We start from the raw sequence: 19,596 nt of genomic DNA on the forward strand, positions 1-19,596 counted from the left end.
GGAATAGCTGTTGAATCTCAATGTTTACAAATGTAATGTGCTGAGAATACATAGAAAGAAAGATCCTTCATCATTTAGCTACAGTATAGCAGGTCAGCAACTGGAAGCAGTTAATTCCATAAATTATCTGGGAGTAGGCATTAGGAGTGATCTAAAATGGAATGACCATATTAAATTAATCGTCGGTAAAGCAGATGCCAGATTGAGATTCATTCGAATAATCCTAAGAAAATGCAGTCTGAAAACAAAGGAGGTAGGTTACAGTACACTTGTTCGCCCACTGCTTGAATACTGCTCACCAGTGTGGGATCCGTACCAGATAGGGTTGATAGAAGAGGTGGAGAAGATCCAACGGAGAGCAGCGCGCCTCGTTACAGGATCATTTGGTAATCGCAAAAGCGTTACGGAGATGATAGATAAACTCCAGTGGAAGACTCTGCAAGAGACACGCTCAGTAGCTCGTAACGGGCTTCTGTTGTAGTTTCGAGAACATACCTTCACCGAGGAGTCAAGCAGTATCCATGAGGATAAAATAAGAGAGATTAGAGCCCACACAGAGGCATACCGACAATCTTTCTTTCCACGAACAATACAAGACTGGAACAGAAGGGAGAACCGATAGAGGTACTGAAGGTACCCTCCGCCACACACCGTCAGGTGGATTACAGAGTATGAATGTAGATGTAGATAAAAGATATATGTTTGTGTATGACATTCAATGATATCTTTCCCCTTTGCTGTGTAAAATGGCTCAAACGAAGAATCCCCGTCAGAAGAAATGATAAAAAACATACTGTCAAATAGCGTCAGCATTTAAAAATTTTACACTAAGGTGACGAAAGTCATTGCATATCTCCTAACGTTGTGTCGGGCATACCTTTTCTCAGTTTAGCGCAGAAACTCGCCATGGCATTGATTCAAGAAGTCGTTGGCAGTCCCCTGCAAAAATACTGAGCCTCTGTAGCCGTCCATAATTGCGACAGCATTGCCGGTACAGGATTTTGTGCACGAACTGATCTCCCGAGCCGGCCGAGGTGGCCGAGCGGTTCTAGGCGCTATAGTCTGGAACCGCGCGACCGCTACGGTCACAGGTTCGAATTCTGCCTCGGGCATGGACGTGTGTGATGTCCTTAGGTTAGTTAGGTTTAAGTAGTTCTCAGTTCTAGGGGACAGATGTTAAGTCCAAGAGTGCTCACAACCATTTGAACCATTTGACCTCCCGATTATGTTCCATAATTTTTCGATAGGATTAATATCGGGCCCTCTGGATAGCCAAACCATTCGTTCGAGTTGTCCAGAATGTTCTTCAAATCAATCGCAAACAATTGTGGTGCCGTGAAATGGCGCATTGAAATCCATCTGAGTTTTATCGTTGTTTGGGAACGTGGCGTCCATGAATGGCTGCAAGTAGTTGAAAATTACCATTTCCAGTCATCGATCGACTCAGCTGGACCAGAGGACCCAGCCTATTCCATGTAAACACAGCCCTCACTATTATGGAGCCACCATCCACTTGTGTAGTTCCTTGTTGAGAACTTGGGCCCATGGCTTCGTGGTGTCTGCACCACACTCGAATCCTATCATCAGCTCTTACCAGCTGAAATCGGCACTCCTCTGACCAGGGCACAGTTTTCCAGTCGTCTAGGATCCAGTCGGTAAAGTCACGAGCTCAGGCGGGGAACTGCAGGCGATGTCGTACTGTGGGCAAAAGCACCCGCATCGCTCGTCTGCTGCCATGGCCCATTAACTCCCAATTTTTCTGCCCTGTCTTTACGGATATGTTCACCGTACGTCACACATTGACTTCGGCAGCTATTCACGTAGTGTTGCTTGTCTGTTAGCACGGACAACTCTACGCATATGCCGCTTCTCTCGGTCGTTAAGTGAAGACCGTTGGCTGCAGTGTTGTGCGTGGTGAGAAGTAATTGCCTGAAATAATGTGTTATCGGCACACTCTTGACGCTCTGGATTTCGGAATGCTGAATTCTCTAAATATTTCCGAAATGGAATGTTCCATGTGTCTAGCTCTAACTGCTATTCTGGGTTCAAAGCCTGTTAATTTCAGTCGTGCGGCGGGAACCATGTTGGAAACTTCTTCACGTGAATCACCTGAGTGCAATGGCAGCTTTACCAATCCACTACCCTTTTATATCCTGCGCAAGCGATACTACCGCCATCTGCATGTGTGAATATCGCTATCTCATGACTTTTGTCACCTCAGCGTATTATGACTGTAGCACCTACAAAGAAATGATCATCATGATGTCTCGTTTTGTTCTTATGGTCCGTGTGCGAAATATAAGCTTATGAGTTCAAAAATGTTTCAGTTCCTAAGGGACCAAACTCCTGAGGTCAACGACAGCCTAGACTTACACACTACTTGAACTAAATTACACTAAGGACAACACACACACTTATGCCCGAGGGAGGACTCGACCCTCCGGCGTGAAATGGCGCCTCTAACCGCGCGACCACTCCGCACGGCTCTCCTGAGTCAACTGACATGCCACTAAGACTTTCAAGCCCATCTCACAGAGAATAAGTTTCTCCACAAGTTTGTTAGACGGCGTGTATGACTGCCGGCCAACCCTTCGGGGTGACAGCTACCTCCCTTGCTGAACCCTTCACACGGTGTATCATTCGGCTGGAAGCTAGCTGGCTGTCTTGACTCTGTGAACGGCAGGGGGTGCAAGCCACCCAGACCGTAATCTTTCTCAGACGATTTTAAAGAAACTTTCAGTGAAAAAATCTTATAACTTCATTCGCCAGCTTCATGATGGACTACCTATCAGTTTCCTAATATCTATTATGATAATTCAGGACTAAATAAACTACTGCAAGAATTTCGGAAAGTTTGCAGTGGAAAGTAGATGATACGAATTTGCGATTGGTGCATGTTAGGTCCTTTGTTACTGTGTATGAATTTTAACTTCGAACGATATTACTCTCTATTACCAGTCTCCAGAAAATGGATCATACATAAGGAACTTCATACCGAACTCTCGCGCCAGTGAAAAAGTCAGAAACAAACATTCACAAAATTCATTATATCTCGTAAACGGCTCCATATATTGAAACAAGATTTTGGCAAATGATACCATGCAAAGAGGAGAGTATTTGGCCATATGATTAATTTGTGAAACTTACATATCTTGCGTAATATTCAAGCGATTACAGATTTTTTCAACGAAATAATGTAATATTTAAGCGACATCGATAGCCAGTGAAAAGAGAATTACTTGAATTTGGAACGAAATATGTTAGGAAATTGCAGTTTATTTTTATACCGTTAATTTTCATTTTCATAAACTATCGATTGGGTAACTGGAAACAAAACTGACTAGAACTATGGAATGGGACCTACTGCCAATTTATAAGTTAAAGTACAGTGTTTACTATCACACTCATCCCTATGACAACCACCCTCATTGAAACTTATTTGCTGTCTGATGTGCAGAAGGTACCTACATATGTTGCAAGTCTTGTGTTAGTTTAGTTTCAGGATGGCAACAGCTACAAGATTTAAACAGTCTAAAAAGCAAATCAGTCCAGTTTTCTTCACTAAAAAACACTCAAAATCACACTTCATTCGGCAAAGATTGTACTCAGTTACAATATCTTCTGTTCACTCTTAACTAGCAATATGATGGTACCAACTTAATGCTAGTTTACAAGGTAACCAAAATTTTCATAAGGACCACACACATTCACCTATCATTTCCATTCAAACGCTTCTACTTAAAATAAAATTTGAACAAATGAGAGAAGTAAGGAGTTACACAATAACTATACATTATAAAACACAGCATCATAACATTTTTATAAAGTGAACATCCCAAGTGAATTCATAAATACGCTAGTAGTTTACAAAGATATCTAAAAAGTAATAAGTTGAGGTTCTCAGCTTTGCAACAATTCTAACATATACAACAGTTACAAAAACTAATAATAAAAAAATTTCATGTACATCATATTGCATAATACTGAGAAACGATTGAATTACATAATGTTAAAACAAATAAATGACATAAAGATAAAAGTTAAACTTTACAAATAATTCCAGAGCAGTCTTGCTGTAAATAATATATATATATATATATATATATATATATATATATATATATATAATTCACAAAACTCATTTTCCTACACTGAATTAGAGATGGCACACACATACAGGACAACATATTTTTCTGTACTCTTGGATATGCAGGGATAACACACTTATTAAGTAGACAATGATTCATTCCAGCTTGTTTGTGTGGGTGGGTGGGTGGGTGGGCGAGGTGGTGGAGGGGTGGGGGGAGGCTGAAAGTCAAGTCCCTCGGCGAAAAGGCGTGACATTGAGTTTGATTCTTGACGAGGAAACCGTCGCCATTGCTGCCGTTCTCCATCGCATCTCATCCATTAGCATAAGTGAAACCCGCTCGCCAGTCCTGTATCGTCTGCTGGGCCATCAGCACGTTACTGCCAACTAAACATTAGATTATGACAATCACTTTGTACATACATAATAAATCAGAAATTAAACTGTTTAAACCTTAATAGAAAGTATTCCCCATGAAATTATTTATGAAATTGCCTTATACACAGGATGAGTCACTATCTGTTGCCACCTAGGATAACTCCGAAAGTTTGATTGTAGTTGATAAGTTTGTGGGACAAATGTTGCTCGGGACAACAGGGGCCATAATAGGACGTTGGTGTTTTGTTGCTAGTTGGCGTCAGAGATATGAAGGTCGACTTTGTTTTTTTTTTAATGGGATGCTGTAGTTTGGTAATTATTTTCTGATAGTGGCTATGGAGACGAATCCAGTGATGTGTAACAATAAGGTCTTTGGAGGTCAACAAAGGCCACAAAGGTGACATGAACGTCCTTTTGCAGAAGGTGTTCGAAGTGATGACCATTGGTATCACTGTAGGGCTGCAATCTTCTTATCATGGATTGAGTGTTTCTCCTTATCACTTCTGCACTTATTGAAGCACATGTTCTGACAATTCTCTTTCGTAAATCGTACAAACAGTAAGTATTCGCCAAATATGCATGGCATGTAATCACAATTCAACGGCTTCGCAATACAACATTAATAGGAACGGTAAGACCAGTACCGGTGAATCAAGCGAATGTGAATGATGTATTCCTTTGGAGAACAAGTCGATATGCTTCTCGTTTACGGAGAATGCCGACGAAGTTCAGTGAGAGCTAGAGACTTATACGCTGAAAGATATCCTCAACGTATTCGCCCTACACGTCGAGCTTTTAAAGATGTGTATGATAAACTGAGAACAACTGGATCTTTGATGCATCGGAAACATATCTGGCAAAGGAAAGTGGCATCTAACGATTGTGGCTGTGGCGCCTGAGCACGGCCTGGGAGAGGTGGGATGGGCATGTGGGAAGACATAAATTCAACAAAAAGACAAGGCAAGCAAGCAATAACGGCAAAGAAAATTTTCTGCAGTACCTGCCTGAAAACACTGCTTAGAAAAAACCAACAAGAAACTGTTAAGTCAATGAAACGCCCCTGCAAAGAAAAGACAAGAGAGAATTAAGGCGCCAGGAAAAAAAAGAAAAGGAAAATTCCCTGTCCGTCAGGTGCGGAGTTTGGTTTTAAGACCTCGTCGCCAAATGTGGGGTCCTGCCCACTCTTCTCGTATGGGGTGCCTAAAATATGCTGCGTTCTCGGAATGCTATACAACAGTTCAAACAAAAACAATGATTCAAATGGCTGTGAGCACTACGGGACTTAACTTCTGACGTCATCAGTCCCATAGAACTTAGAACTACTAAAACCTAACTAAACTAAGGACGTCACACACATCCATGTCCGAGGCAGGATTCGAACCTGCGACCGTAGCGGTCGCGCGGTTCCAGACTGTAGCGCCTAGGACCGCTCGGCCACCCCGGCAGGCACAATTCAAGCAAATCACATTAATAGTTTTTATTACAATAACGAAGATAGACAGTACTCAAATTTGAATTTACAATGGTATCGCAAGTGATGGGCAACATGTAAATAATCAAAGTCCTTTGCTGTATACAAGGTGCATGTGAGCAATTGGTATAGAGCACACATCAGTGCTATCGTAGTGCTCTCCTAGTACTGTGCCAGTACTGTGCTGGTCTGTGGGTCCTGGTCTGGTACTGTGCTAGTATTGTGCGACCGAGGCTGGCAGGAGCGGCGCTTATATTCTCTTCTTGCAGAGGCCGCTCCTGTCTTGGTGCAGTCTTAATCAGCGCACCACTGGCCGACGTCGTCTCACCGCCTTCTCTTCTCTTGCGTTCTTCAACTTCGTTCCGGCGCTTTTTGTTACGCTTGAACACCCAACTTCTTTCCTCCCATATTCCTTTCACATTTAGTAGAAACGCACGTTGGCCTGGCCTACATATCCGTTCTTTCCTTCTCTGCTTATATTCAGGTGCAAAAGCTCCACTCCATTAATCTCTGTCCAAATGCGCCCTTGGCGTTGACCTGAATACCATAAACATCAATACCACATCACTCCATTCTAAGACCAGCCCTATGAAACATCAAGCGCATAGCCGCTCTCGATACTTTGAGTAGCAGAAACCTTCTCCACGTTATACTCTCTTATCACAAAAAATAACCCAGTCTTTCCCCTTCCTATTGCCGTCTACTTACTTCTCCGATCTTCATATTCATCGTGAAAACCTCATTATTCTTCCTTAAAAGAACATGTTATCGACCTTATATAGTAACTGTTCACTTCTTTTACAATACCTCGACACCTTTTACAACTCTACGATGGTTTCAGAGACTGTGACTAATTTAATTGCCGCATAAATAGTAACCATGACAGAAGGAAAATACACAAAAGTCTAAGTTAACAGTCACTACTTCTCTAAGTTACTAATCTCTTTCTTGACTTCGCAATAATTTATGCAACCAAATGTTCTCCACATGAGCTAAATGATACTCGTTCTTACAAAATATAATGTAACATCGACATTTGCGCCAATATGCAAGGCCAATTACCTCCTACTTGCATTTAAATTCTGCATTTGTTTGTTCCACACACAAACTCCTTCTAATTTGGCTGGCTCTGAGCACTATGGGACTTAACACCTATGGTCATCAGTCCCCTAGAACTTAGAACTACTTAAACCTAACTAACCTAAGGACATCACACAACACCCAGCCATCACGAGGCAGAGAAAATCCCTGGCCCCGCCGGGAATCGAACCCGGGAACCCGGGCATGGGAAGCGAGAACGCTACCGCACGACCACGAGATGCGGGCATCCTTCTAATTTCGTGAAGGGCTTGACAATGCTGATATGGTGGGGACCAGTTGATTTTCCTGTATTCACGGATTCCAGTGCCAGCACGTTCTCGTGCGCCATTCTGTGGATTCGTGTGGATCATTCATAGAGCGAAAACATTTGTAGCAAACCGCTTTTTGTTTCTTCAAGAAACGATGACAACGTACCAACATTTTCTGTCCTAACTGGAATTGTCTAATCCTCGCTTTCTTGGCTGCCCTTTCCTTATTTTTCGTGACTGCCGCTCTGAGATGGATAGCGCTTATTTGACAATGTGTTTGCGTCGTTCTTTTAGTATCGGTGCGTAGTCCACTACTTCTCTTATCCGATCGCACGGTTATCGGTTCTTCAGTACCGTGGTGGAGCTGTGTGGTAACTCATTCATAACATCTTGAAAGTCTGGCAAGAAAACATCCCAGCTCGTGAATGAGGTTTTCACTCTGCAGCGGAGTGTGCGCTGACATGAAACTTCCTGGCAGATTAAAACTGTGTGCCCGACCGAGACTCGAACTCGGGACCTTTGCCTTTCGCGGGCAAGTGCTCTACCATCTGAGCTACCGAAGCACTACTCACGCCCGGTACTCACAGCTTTACTTCTGCCAGTATCCGTCTCCTACCTTCCAAACTTTACAGAAGCTATCCTGCGAACCTTGCAGAACTAGCACTCCTGAAAGAAAGGATATTGCGGAGACAAGTTTGGAAGGTAGGAGACGGATACTGGCAGAAGTAAAGCTGTGAGTACCGGGCGGGAGTCGTGCTTCGGTAGCTCAGATGGTAGAGCACTTGCCCGCGAAAGGCAAAGGTCCCGAGTTCGAGTCTCGGTCGGGCACACAGTTTTAATCTGCCAGGAAGTTTCATCCCAGCTCGTGTCCTGCTTCGAGCAAATAAATCCTACGTAGACTTCCTAAATCACACATAATACGTTGTGCAGGGTTGGAAGCAGGTCTGTAGGACGAAATGAAAATAAGTCTAATCCAATGACTTTATAACGTTTCCAGCCATCGTTGCGATCACAACTGTGGACTGTTATTCAGTATCACAACTTTGGACTGTAAACAACGTGCAATCTCTTTTCCATGGACAACAATGATAAATGCAAGACATCGTTAGGAAATAATTACTAGAATGAAAATTTCGATCAACAAAAGATTTGCATCTATGAAATTGGGCAAAATATCAAATTATCACGCTGCATTATTTTAGGAGCGATTTATTTCCAGTATTTCTTTTTCGTGCCAAATGTTTGCTCTTCGCTTGTTCTTATAGAAATTCAAATACACTCCTCGAAATTGAAATAAGAACACCGTGAATTCATTGTCCCAGGAAGGAGAAACTTTATTGACACATTCCTGGGGTCAGATACATCACATGATCACACTGACAGAACCACAGGCACATAGACACAGGCAACAGAGCAGGCACAATGTCGGCACTAGTACAGTGTATATCCACCTTTAGGCTGCTATTCTCCCATGGAGACGATCGTAGAGATGCTGGATGTAGTCCTGTGGAACGGCTTGCCATGCCGTTTCCACCTGGCGCCTCAGTTGGACCAGCGTTCGTGCTGGACGTGCAGACCGCGTGAGACGACGCTTCATCCAGTCCCAAACATGCTCAATGGGGAACAGATCCGGAGATCTTGCTGGCCAGGGTCGTTGACTTACACCTTCTAGAGCACGTTGGATGGCACGGGATACATGCGGACGTGCATTGTGCTGTTGGGACAGCAAGTTCCCTTGCCGGTCTAGGAATGCTAGAACGATGGGTTCGATGACGGTTTGGATCTACCGTGCACTATTCAGTGTCCCCTCGACGATCACCAGAGGTGTACGGCCAGTGTAGGAGATCGCTCCCCACACCATGATGCCGGGTGTTGGCCCTGTGTGCCTCGGTCGTACGCAGTCCTGATTGTGGCACTCACCTGCACGGCGCCAAACACGCATACGACCTTCATTGGCACCAAGGCAGAAGCGACTCTCATCGCTGAAGACGACACGTCTCCATTCGTCCCTCCATTCACGCCTGTCGCGACACCACTGGAGGCGGGCTGCACGATGTTGGGGCGTGAGCGGAAGACGGCCTAACGGTGTGCGGGACCGTAGCCCAGCTTCATGGAGACGGTTGCGAATGGTCCTCGCCGATACCCCAGGAGCAACAGTGTCCCTAATTTGCTGGGAAGTGGCGGTGCGGTCCCCTACGGCACTGCGTAGGATCCTACGGTCTTGGCGTGCATCCGTGCGTCGCTGCGGTCCGGTCCCAGGTCGACGGGCACGTGCACCTTCCGCCGACCACTGGCGACAACATCGATGTACTGTGGAGACCTCACGCCCGACGTGTTGAGCAATTCGGCGGTACGTCCACCCGGCCTCCCGCATGCCCACTATACGCCCTCGCTCAAAGTCCGTCAACTGCACATATGGTTCACGTCCACGCTGTCGCGGCATGCTACCAGTGTTAAAGACTGCGATGGAGCTCCGTATGCCACGGCAAACTGGCTGACACTGACGGCGGCGGTGCACAAATGCTGCGCAGCTAGCGCCATTCGACGGCCAACACCGCGGTTCCTGGTGTGTCCGCTGTGCCGTGCGTGTGATCATTGCTTGTACAGCCCTCTCGCAGTGTCCGGAGCAAGTATGGTGGGTCTGACACACCGGTATCAATGTGTTCTTTTTTCCATTTCCAGGAGTGTAGTATTGTGTGACAACTTTAAAATAAACATAGTTCATTGGACATCTGTAAAATGAGGATGTAATGACTTTGCTGTATATTATAAATCTCACAGGAAAATTGGGGGGAAAAAATTCGTTGAGCGGCAAATTTCAAATGGTTCATATGGCTCTAAACACTATGGGAATTACCATCTGAGGTCATCGGTCCCCTACACGTAGAACCACGTGAACCTAACTAACCTAAGGACATCACACACATCCATGCCCAAGGCAGGATTCGAACCTCTGACTGTAGCAGCAGCGCATTTCCGGACTGGAGCGCCTAGAACCGCTCGGCCACAGAGGCCGGCAGCGGCAAATTCTTATGCACTGGTAGAGACGAGTGTAAGTAATAAACTACATAAAACAAATTCTTAATCGGCGGTGTGTGAGCGAAATGATGGGGTTGGTGGTGGGGGTGGAGGAGGGGCGGTGTCTCAAGGTCACTTTCTTACGTGTTACTTGAATAACCCGAGAACCGCGGCTTCTAGCGAAAATGTTTCCCTGTGCAAACTTCAACTATATTACAATCCTGACAAAAAGGTCGTATCATTTCTTCTGTGTGACGTAATTTCCACGTAAACTAGATAGAAAACTATAGATAAATAAAATAGTGTTTAATGGCATAAAGTTAATGTATGTTGTTCAATAACAAATAACAGTATTAAATGTTTGTCCCACATATAATTGCAGTAGAAAAATACGAAGGTATACATTTTGTTCTGTCGATGTGACAGGTTGGAAAGATGGAGTTGGAAGGTAGAAGCACGAGATACGGTATGTCGCCAGATTATGGTTATTCACTTCACCCCTTCACAGCTCAGTAAAATGAAGATCGAACAGGCAACTCCCCATTCTTTCTACCGCACTGCGTCACACATAGCAAATACAGGACGTTTCACAAAGTTATACTCGCCCTTCCGTTGTAGTGTTCTTGTGGGAAAGGCAGCTTCCGCCACCACGAGTGCAGCTCGCTTTCCAGTTTACAGACAGACTATACCTCCTCAGCGTACCGTATCCTGTTCTCTTATGTGAGTAGACAAAATAATTTCACTGAGCTCCTGTTTATCATAATGGACCTACTTTCATTTTATTAGGTGAGCATTTATTAGTAGTTGTTAAAAGTGCTATTACGCAAAAAGCTCAACAGCTGGAGCTATCAACTGTCCATAACACAGAAGAGCCTACCCAAATGTAACATACTCTTATATTTATTCCACAATGTCGATTTCATTGTCTTCGCCATCAATGTCTGGAATACTTTTCGCTGCTTGAGGGTATCAAATGCATGAAACCCAGCCTCAGCTCTTCCAGAATCGGAAGAGACCCACAAGCTTACTTTGGCTCCGTCTGTAACACAGGTAGGTCACCTCAATATTATGGAACTTCAGATATATCGACACAAGTCGAACAGTTTACTCTTTTAGATTTAAACATTGCCAGTCCTATTCCATCAGAAATACTGACACACACGTGGCAGAATATTACTGTGGTATGTGGGCGGTGTCTCAACTCAGTGCAGTCCAATCTACAAATACCGGTAATTCCTGAATGGGGAGGATTTATACAGTCCACCAGTAACAATTAATGGCAAGAAAACTGCACTTTCTGGTCATTCATTAAATCATCACCAAGCGACTACAATATGGTTATATGGCTTTACAATATGTTTTCAACGACAGACAGCAGCAAGATGTCCAATCCCTTTCCAACCAACATTATACAAGTCACTGACAACATCGCAATTACAAATTAAGTATGTCTCAGATACTACTTATAGGAACTTATATTACATAAATGCTGATTTAAAAATTGCAAATAAGTACGCAATAGACTGAAAATAATTCTACTAAATAAACAGGAGCTCAGAGAAGTTATTTTGTCTCATAAGAGAAATGGACATGAAATGCTGTAGAGGAAGCCGCTTTTCCCAGAAGAACGCTACATCTGCCATAAAGGTTGATTACGATTAAGAATCAATTTCCCCTGTAGCACTGCGGCACTGTGCGCATAGATTTACGTAGAATCTTTCCGGAGGCTTTTCTTACCTTATCGGTATTTAAAGTAGTGTTAACAGACTTTGTAAAAAGTGAACATCTCCCCCTGGTCGTGTCTGCATACCGCTTCGCCTGTGGTTCATGAGGAAAGCTCTGGAACGGTCGGTATAACTGTGAAATTCCCTGTACATGCTTTTTATGGGGTTGTGCGGAAGAGAGAATGGGGAATTGTCTGCTCGCTCTTCATATTGAAGACCTACGAAAGGGGGAAATGCATGACCATAGTCCGCTGACCTACATTTCCTCACGCCTAATCTCCACCCCCGTTTTTCCACCCTGTTTAACCCATAGAACACAATTTATCCCTTAATACGCTTCTGCTACACTGAGATGAGGTACACATACAGGGTGTCCAGAAAAGGACTCCCTCATTTCAAAATTAAATATCTCAAAAACAAAGATCGATAGAGGAATGCAGTAAACGGTCTGTTTATTGTGAAAGCTGTAAGAAGTTTATACAGCAGTTTGAAATAATAGTTACAAAAGCCGCTAACAGTTGGCGCTGTGCGTTGTACAGCTCATATCAGCATACATAAGTGAAATAATCGTATGAAAACAATCTTTGCAAACAATCACATAACAATGTTTTCAAAATGTTCACCATTGGCACTACAGAGGTGGCGCAACGAAGAATGAAATTTGACATCACATTTCGTAGTGTCTCAACCGAAATGGATTCCCATGCCACAGAGATCGCCGATTCAAGCTCGTCCAGCGTGGCGGGATGCTTCGCGTAGACCATGTCTTTCACTGTGCCCCACAAAAAACAAGTCACAGGGAGCCAACTCCGGCGAATATGGACGGCAATCCATGCCTGCACCAGTAAATTTCGGATATTCCAAAGCAATGACACGATTCCCGAGGTATTCCTCCAGAAAGCGAAACACTTGTTCGGTCCGATGTGGTCCGGCTCCATCTTGCATAAACCATTCAGTAGTTGGTCGATCCTCTAACGCTTGCTGTGTGGCGACAAATTGTTCAAAAATTGCAATGTAACGTGCACCAGTGACCGTTTCTCAAATGAAAAAAGGGCCAATAATGCCTCTGCGGCGTACTGCAGACCACACAGTAACTTTAGGAGAATACAGGGGTTTCGCTTCACACCAATATGGCTTTTCGAAACCCAAAAATCGCCAGCTCTGCTTATTCACGTATCCATTCAGGTGGAAGTGTGCTTCATCTGTAAACCAGATGCAGCCAGCATCAAATCCTTCACTATCAATCATTGTGAGCATCTGATTGGCAAATTCAACCGTTTGTTGCACAGCTCGTACGGGTATGGCCTGGTGCGTTTGAATTTTGAATGGAAACATGTGTAGGCTCTTTTTCAGTATTTTCTGCGTGCTAGAAACCTTCAAAATAGTCTCAGATGCAATTCTACGGATGGATGACACTGGATTTCGCTGAATAATTCCAGAAACTGTGGCGATATTTTCAGGCGTAACTGCGGTTTGCTTGCGGAAAACATGCCCCAATAGATCATCAGTTACGCTGCCTGTTCGTTGAAATTTTGCGAAGAGAGTACGAATGGTTTTCCCATTGGGTCCTTTTGGAACATTAAATCGTGCTTGAAAACTTCGCGTTGTTGCCGTAGGACTCTCTTCTAACCTGTGGTACTATAGCACCAGAAAAATGAGTTGTTCAATGGAGTACATGGTTTCAATCTCTTCCTTCGGTACGCTAACCTCCTTTCACGTTTCAACAGTGGAACTGATCGCTCTGGGATTCAATGGTTCAAATGGCTCTGAGCACTGTGCGACTTAACTGCTGAGGTCATCAGTCGCCTAGAACTTAGAAATAATTAAACCTAACTAACCTAAGGACATCACACACATCCATGCCCGCGGCAGGATTCGAGCCTGCGACTGTAGAACCGCACGGCCACTCAGCCGGCCTCTGGGCTTCGGATCACTATTTATACTAGGCATTACGTATGGCGATTACAGCGCCATCTGTTAGCAGCTTTTGTAACTATTATTTCAAACTGCTGTATAAACTTCGTACTGCTTTCACAACAAACATACCGTTTACTGCATTCCTCTATCGACCTTTGTTTTCGAGATATTTAATTTTGAAATCAGGGAGTCCTTTTCTGGACACCCTTTATCTAATATTTGTTCTTGAGATACTTCATTTAACAATAAACTTGAATTTTACAACGTTGGAACACAATTTTTTTTAATCTGCGAGTCCTATATCCCCTATTAGACCTAGATGAAAGATAAGTACGACATTCTATGTAGGACATTTAATGTATTTTACGTCTGTACTGCCAAGTATTCCGTGGAACCTCCGGTTTTCGAAACTCACGAAAAACCTTTAAAAATATGACCTTAACACGACTCACTAATCGCTACTACCCCCCCCCCCCCCCCCCCCCCTCCAACCAGCCAGACACAAACGAGTCAAGACTTTTAGTATGTTGATCATGACCTCCCCCTTACCACCTCAACCACCACTGTACAAACATTTGTGACTACATGAATTTCTCCCCCCCCCCCCCCCCCCAGACGACATTTTGTGTTTTTCACCAACTCAGCTATTATCTACAAGTGAAAACTGCTCTAAATGTGCATATACTCAGCAGACAGAATATCAGGACACTTCCGCACTGCCAGATTTATATTTATTTAAATACACAGGTACACAAATGAGGCCTATGATATCAACTCTGTATTACTCTCTGTCTCGAAATCGGTTCAACACTTGTATACCTCTTACGGGGAAGACAGCTGCTATATTGTGTTGCTACTGCGTCTGCGTGTGAGTGCGCCGCGTGCAGTGTCGCCTTGCGTTTGTACTTACATCAACCAACTGCATCAGTGCGAGCCGGCCACCAGAGGCCGCCTTAGGAGGTGTGCACGCAGCACGGTCTCCGCCGCACCATCTACCACCGACTCGCGCCTATGCATGCGTGGAGCAGCGCTGACTCACACCCTCACTTTGTTCTTTTAGTTTGTACCGCTCGCATCAGTTCTGTGTATCGCTTATGTTGCAATTTCTGTATGATTTTCCTGTCTTGACACGTGAGGCTTCTTTCAATTATTGTTCAGAGATTTGCAAATAAAGCCATAAAGTGTTACTTGGATCGGTTTTATGTATTACTTCGTTACTACAGCAAATACAACAAATTAGTCGTTTCTAATAAGAAACCTCTTTGACGTACTTCGATTTGCATCTAAAGCAGCAACAGCTGTTAACCATCGCTATTGTTGTTGTTGTTGTCTTCAGTCCTGAGACTGGTTTGATGCAGCTCTCCATGCTACTCTATCCTGTGCAAGCTTCTTCATCTCCCAGTACTTACTGCAACCTACATCCTTCTGAATCTGCTTAGTATTTTCATCTCTTGGTCTCCCTCTACGATTTTTAACCCTCCACGCTGCCCTCCAATACTAGCTGGTGATCCCTTGATGCCTCAGGACATGTTCTACCAACCTGATCCCTTCTTCTTGTCAAGTTGTGCCACGAACTCCTCTTCCCCCAATTCTGTTCAATACCTCCTCATTAGCTGTGTGATCTACCCATCTAATCTTCAGCATTCTTCTGTACCACCACATTTCGAAAGCTTCTATTCTCTTCTTGTCCAAACTATTTATCGTCCATGTTTCACTTCCATACATGGCTACACTCCATACAAATACTTTCAGAAACGACTTCCTAACACTTAAATCTATACTCGATGTTAACAAATTTCTCTTCTTCAGAAACGCTTTCCTTGTCATTGTCAGTCTACATTTTATATCCTCTCTACTTCGACCATCATCAGTTATTTTGCTCCCCAAATAGCAAAACTCCTTTACTACTTTAAGTGTCTCATTTCCTAATCTAATTCCCTCAGCATCACCCGACTTAATTCGACTACATTCAATTATCCTCATTTTGCTTTTGTTGATGTTCATTTTATATCCTTTCAAGACACTGTCCATTCCGTTCAACTGCTCTTCCAAGCCCTTTGCTGTCTCTGACAGAATTACAACGTCATCGCTGTTACTGATAAGTAAATACGAGGTGTGACAATAAAGTAATGAGACTGATCTGAAGAAAAATGTTGCTTACCGTTTGAGTCACGTTTAGTGTTGTCTCCTACAGTGTAGTTCCCTTCTGAGTGCACACACTTTTTCCAGTGCTTCTGCCATTGATGGTAACATTTCTCGAACTCATCTTCTGTAATATTCTACAAGACCGCCGTCACAGCTTTTTGGATATCTTTTTTGAAAATGGTGCCCCTTGAACACCGTTTTGACTCTTGGAAATAGAAAAAAGTCGCACGTAGCGATATCTGGTGTATAAGGTAGTACTGAAATTTGTTTTGAGGTTAAAATTTGCTGTACTGACAGAGCAGTATGGAATGGCGCAACATCGTGATGCAGAATCCAATTATCAGCTATGTTGTCACGGACACATAGAACTCTTTTACCAAGTCTTTCTAAAAATTCTTTGTATTAAAATTGCTTGACTGTTTGTCCAGGAGGCACCCACTTTTTATGAACAATTCCCTAGGAATCAAAGAAGTACACAAACATGTATTTCACTTTTGACTTCAACATGCGAGCTTTTATTGGTCTGGGTGATCCCTTTGAGCACCATTGCGAACTTTCGCGTTTTGTCTCTGGATCGTGCTGAAAAAACCAACTTTCATCACCAGTGATAACAGGGCACAACAATTCTGGTTTGATTTCCGTTTGATCAAACAGATCGGCTGCCTCATTTTTCCGTGTTTCTCGCTGTTATGGTGTGAGATTTTTGGGGACAATTTTTGCACAAATCTTTCTCATACCAAGATGTTCAGTTATTATTAGGCAAACCGTTTCTCGATTGATGTTCAGTTCTTCTGCAACCATTTACACGGATAATTTTCGATCAGATCGTACGAGTTGACGCACCCTGGCCAAGTTGACATCCGTCAGTGATGTTGATGGTCGTCCACTGCGGGCTTCAAATTCAGCATTCATTCTGCCTTCACTAAACATTTCATGCAAAGGAAAACTTGAGCTCTTGACATAACCTCCTCTCCAAAAGCCTTCTAAAGCTTACCGCAAGTTGTCGTCGCGTTTTCACCCAACTCGTCTTTAGCGTTCCACATCACTCCAAATGCACTCGCCCCATTCCATTATAGAGCCTCCATGACCTTGAACAGTCCCCTGTCGACATGCAAGGCCCATGAGTTTATGAGGTCGTCTCCATACCTGCACACGTCCATCCGCTCGATACAATTTGGAACGAGACTCGCTCGACCAGGCAACATGTTTCCAATCATCAACAGTCCAATGTCGCTGTTGACGGGTCCAGGCGAGGCGTAAAGCCTTATGTCGTGCAGCCATCAAGTGTACATGAGTGGGCCTCCGGCCCCGAAAGCCCATATCGATGTTCCGTTGAATGGTTCACACGCTGGCACTTGTTGATGGTCCAGCATTGAAATCTGTAGCAATTTGCGGAAGGGTTGCACTTCTGTCACGTTGAATGATTCTCTTCAGTCGTCGTCGGTCCCGTTGTTGTAGGATCTTTTTCCGGCAGCGGAGATGTCGGAGATTTGATGTTTTACCGGATTCCTGATATTCACGGGACACTAGTGAAATGGTCGTACGGGAAAACCCCACTTCATTGCTGCCTCGCAGATACTGCGTCCCATCGCTCGTGTACCGACTAAAACACCACGTTCAAACTCACTTAAAACTTGATAACCTGCCATTGTAGCGGCAGTGGAAGATCTAACAACTGCGCCGGACACCTATTGTCTTATGTAGGCGTAGCCGACTGCAGCCCTGTAGTCTGCCTGTTTACATTATCTCTTTATTTGAATACGCATGCCTATACCAATTTCTCTGGCGCTTCGGTGTATATTTCGACTGTGCGGTTACATCTGCGTCTTGGTTTGAATAAACTGTTGCAGCTGCTGAATGCGGGCTACTCCTACTACGCGGTGCTGAAGAACTTCGCCGGCCGCTGACGTCTCGCAGCAGAAAATCTCCACAGCAGCATACACGCTCCTTGGCACCAGGAGTAGAGCATCATAAACACATGGAACATACACGCAACTTATCATGCATCAACACTAAGTAGTTTGATGCTCCCTTGTTGGTCACTGAAACCTGCCGTCATAATATTACATCACTGTTCTTAGTGGACCCATCGCACAATCGTACTTGACACTGTAATTAAAGTTATGATGTCACTTATTCAATACTGAACTAAATAAAATAAAAATGAAATACAAAAACATTTCATGTTAAGTTTCATTTATTGTTTATTTATGGGGAAGCAAGACTAGGGCTTAACATCCTGTCCACGACGATATCCTTAGCCGTCTAGACTTGTATCTTTAATAAGTTTATATGTCTGTGAATACATTGAGACAAAATCAGCTCAGTTATCATAAAAATACAGGGACGAAGTAGCCTTGGATGTTTTATAATTATATTCAATTTTGAGCAACACAGCGAGAAGGACACACCTGAACAGCCGCGCGCGCTAGCAAGCCGTTTCTGGGACTCGGGGAGACGTAGCGGCCACAGATGGAATCCGGATGGACGTTACAATACATTAAAAAACCTTATCAAGTCCAAAGTTCTCAAGGCAAAATAACTAAATTAGTCACAGTTGTTAAGGAATGTTATATGAATTTACACATACGTTTTCCTGCTTATTGAAGATGCGAGTTTTTAATTATAAAAGATTGACATTTTTTCAACGAGGTGAGTACATATGTTCCTTTCTTGAACAATCTGTCAAAACGAAATTAAAGTATTTTTTCCCAAGATAGAAATACCTTATTACATACAGGGTGGTCCATCTGAAGTTTCGGATGAGATTATCTCGAAAACTATACATGGCGTGAAAATAGTGGGTAAGACAAGTTTGTAAACTCAGAGGCGGACATCAAAGGATACTAAACATAACCTCCAGACCCCGCCTCCGTGGGTGGGGCGGGGGGCAGCTTTTAAATCTATAATAGAAACACCCATTTTTATTGCAGATTCGGATTCTCCATAAAAAAAGTAATCAAGTTTTGTCTGAAACATTTTTGTAAACCATTGACAGATGGTGCTGAAATCGAGAAAAAAGTAAAATTGGGGAAGAACTCTGATTTATTTAGAATGATCCGAGAAAGACGCATTAAAACTATACAACATGTGCACCAATTCTTTCGTTACGCGAAATTAAGCAATTTTTGTACAAAATGTACTGTATCCTACTTTTAGCGTAACCCAGGAACAACGACATGGACATAGTAGAATGATGTTCCCATTGGGTGCTTCATTAATGTGAGTCCCTTTGCCTCTCACATGTTGGGGTGCTTCATTAGTGTGAGTCCCTTGCCTTTCACAATTTGAGGTGCTTAATTAATGAAATTAGCCACGAAAAGATTGTTCAAAATTATCCCCATTTGCTTCAATGCGTAAAGTCAATCGTCTGCGAAAGTTGTCCACAGTTTTGAGCAGCACATCCCATGTTATGGCTGCACACGCTCTTCGAATGCATTGCTCCATGTCGTTTCGGATTGTGGGCTGTCTGCCACACAAAATATTTTTTAAATAACCCCACAAGAA

The 19,596-nt window shown here is 43.5% G+C and overlaps 1 protein-coding gene across 1 annotated transcript in view; it reads left to right on the forward strand.

Annotated features, from left to right (window-relative positions):
- The window catches only part of LOC126267840 (odorant receptor Or2-like), a 52,465-nt gene extending 34,240 nt beyond the window's left edge, over positions 1-18,225 (forward strand). Inside the window, exon 5 of the mRNA XM_049973145.1 lies at positions 17,940-18,225. Within this exon, the coding sequence (XP_049829102.1) occupies positions 17,940-17,996 (57 nt within the window). The 3' untranslated portion in view covers positions 17,997-18,225. The remainder of the gene's footprint in view (positions 1-17,939) is intronic.
- The last annotated feature ends 1,371 nt before the right edge of the window (positions 18,226-19,596 follow it).

The sequence above is a fragment of the Schistocerca gregaria genome, chromosome 4 (genome assembly GCF_023897955.1).
Source record: "Schistocerca gregaria isolate iqSchGreg1 chromosome 4, iqSchGreg1.2, whole genome shotgun sequence".
Classification (NCBI taxonomy): Eukaryota; Metazoa; Arthropoda; class Insecta; order Orthoptera; family Acrididae; genus Schistocerca; species Schistocerca gregaria.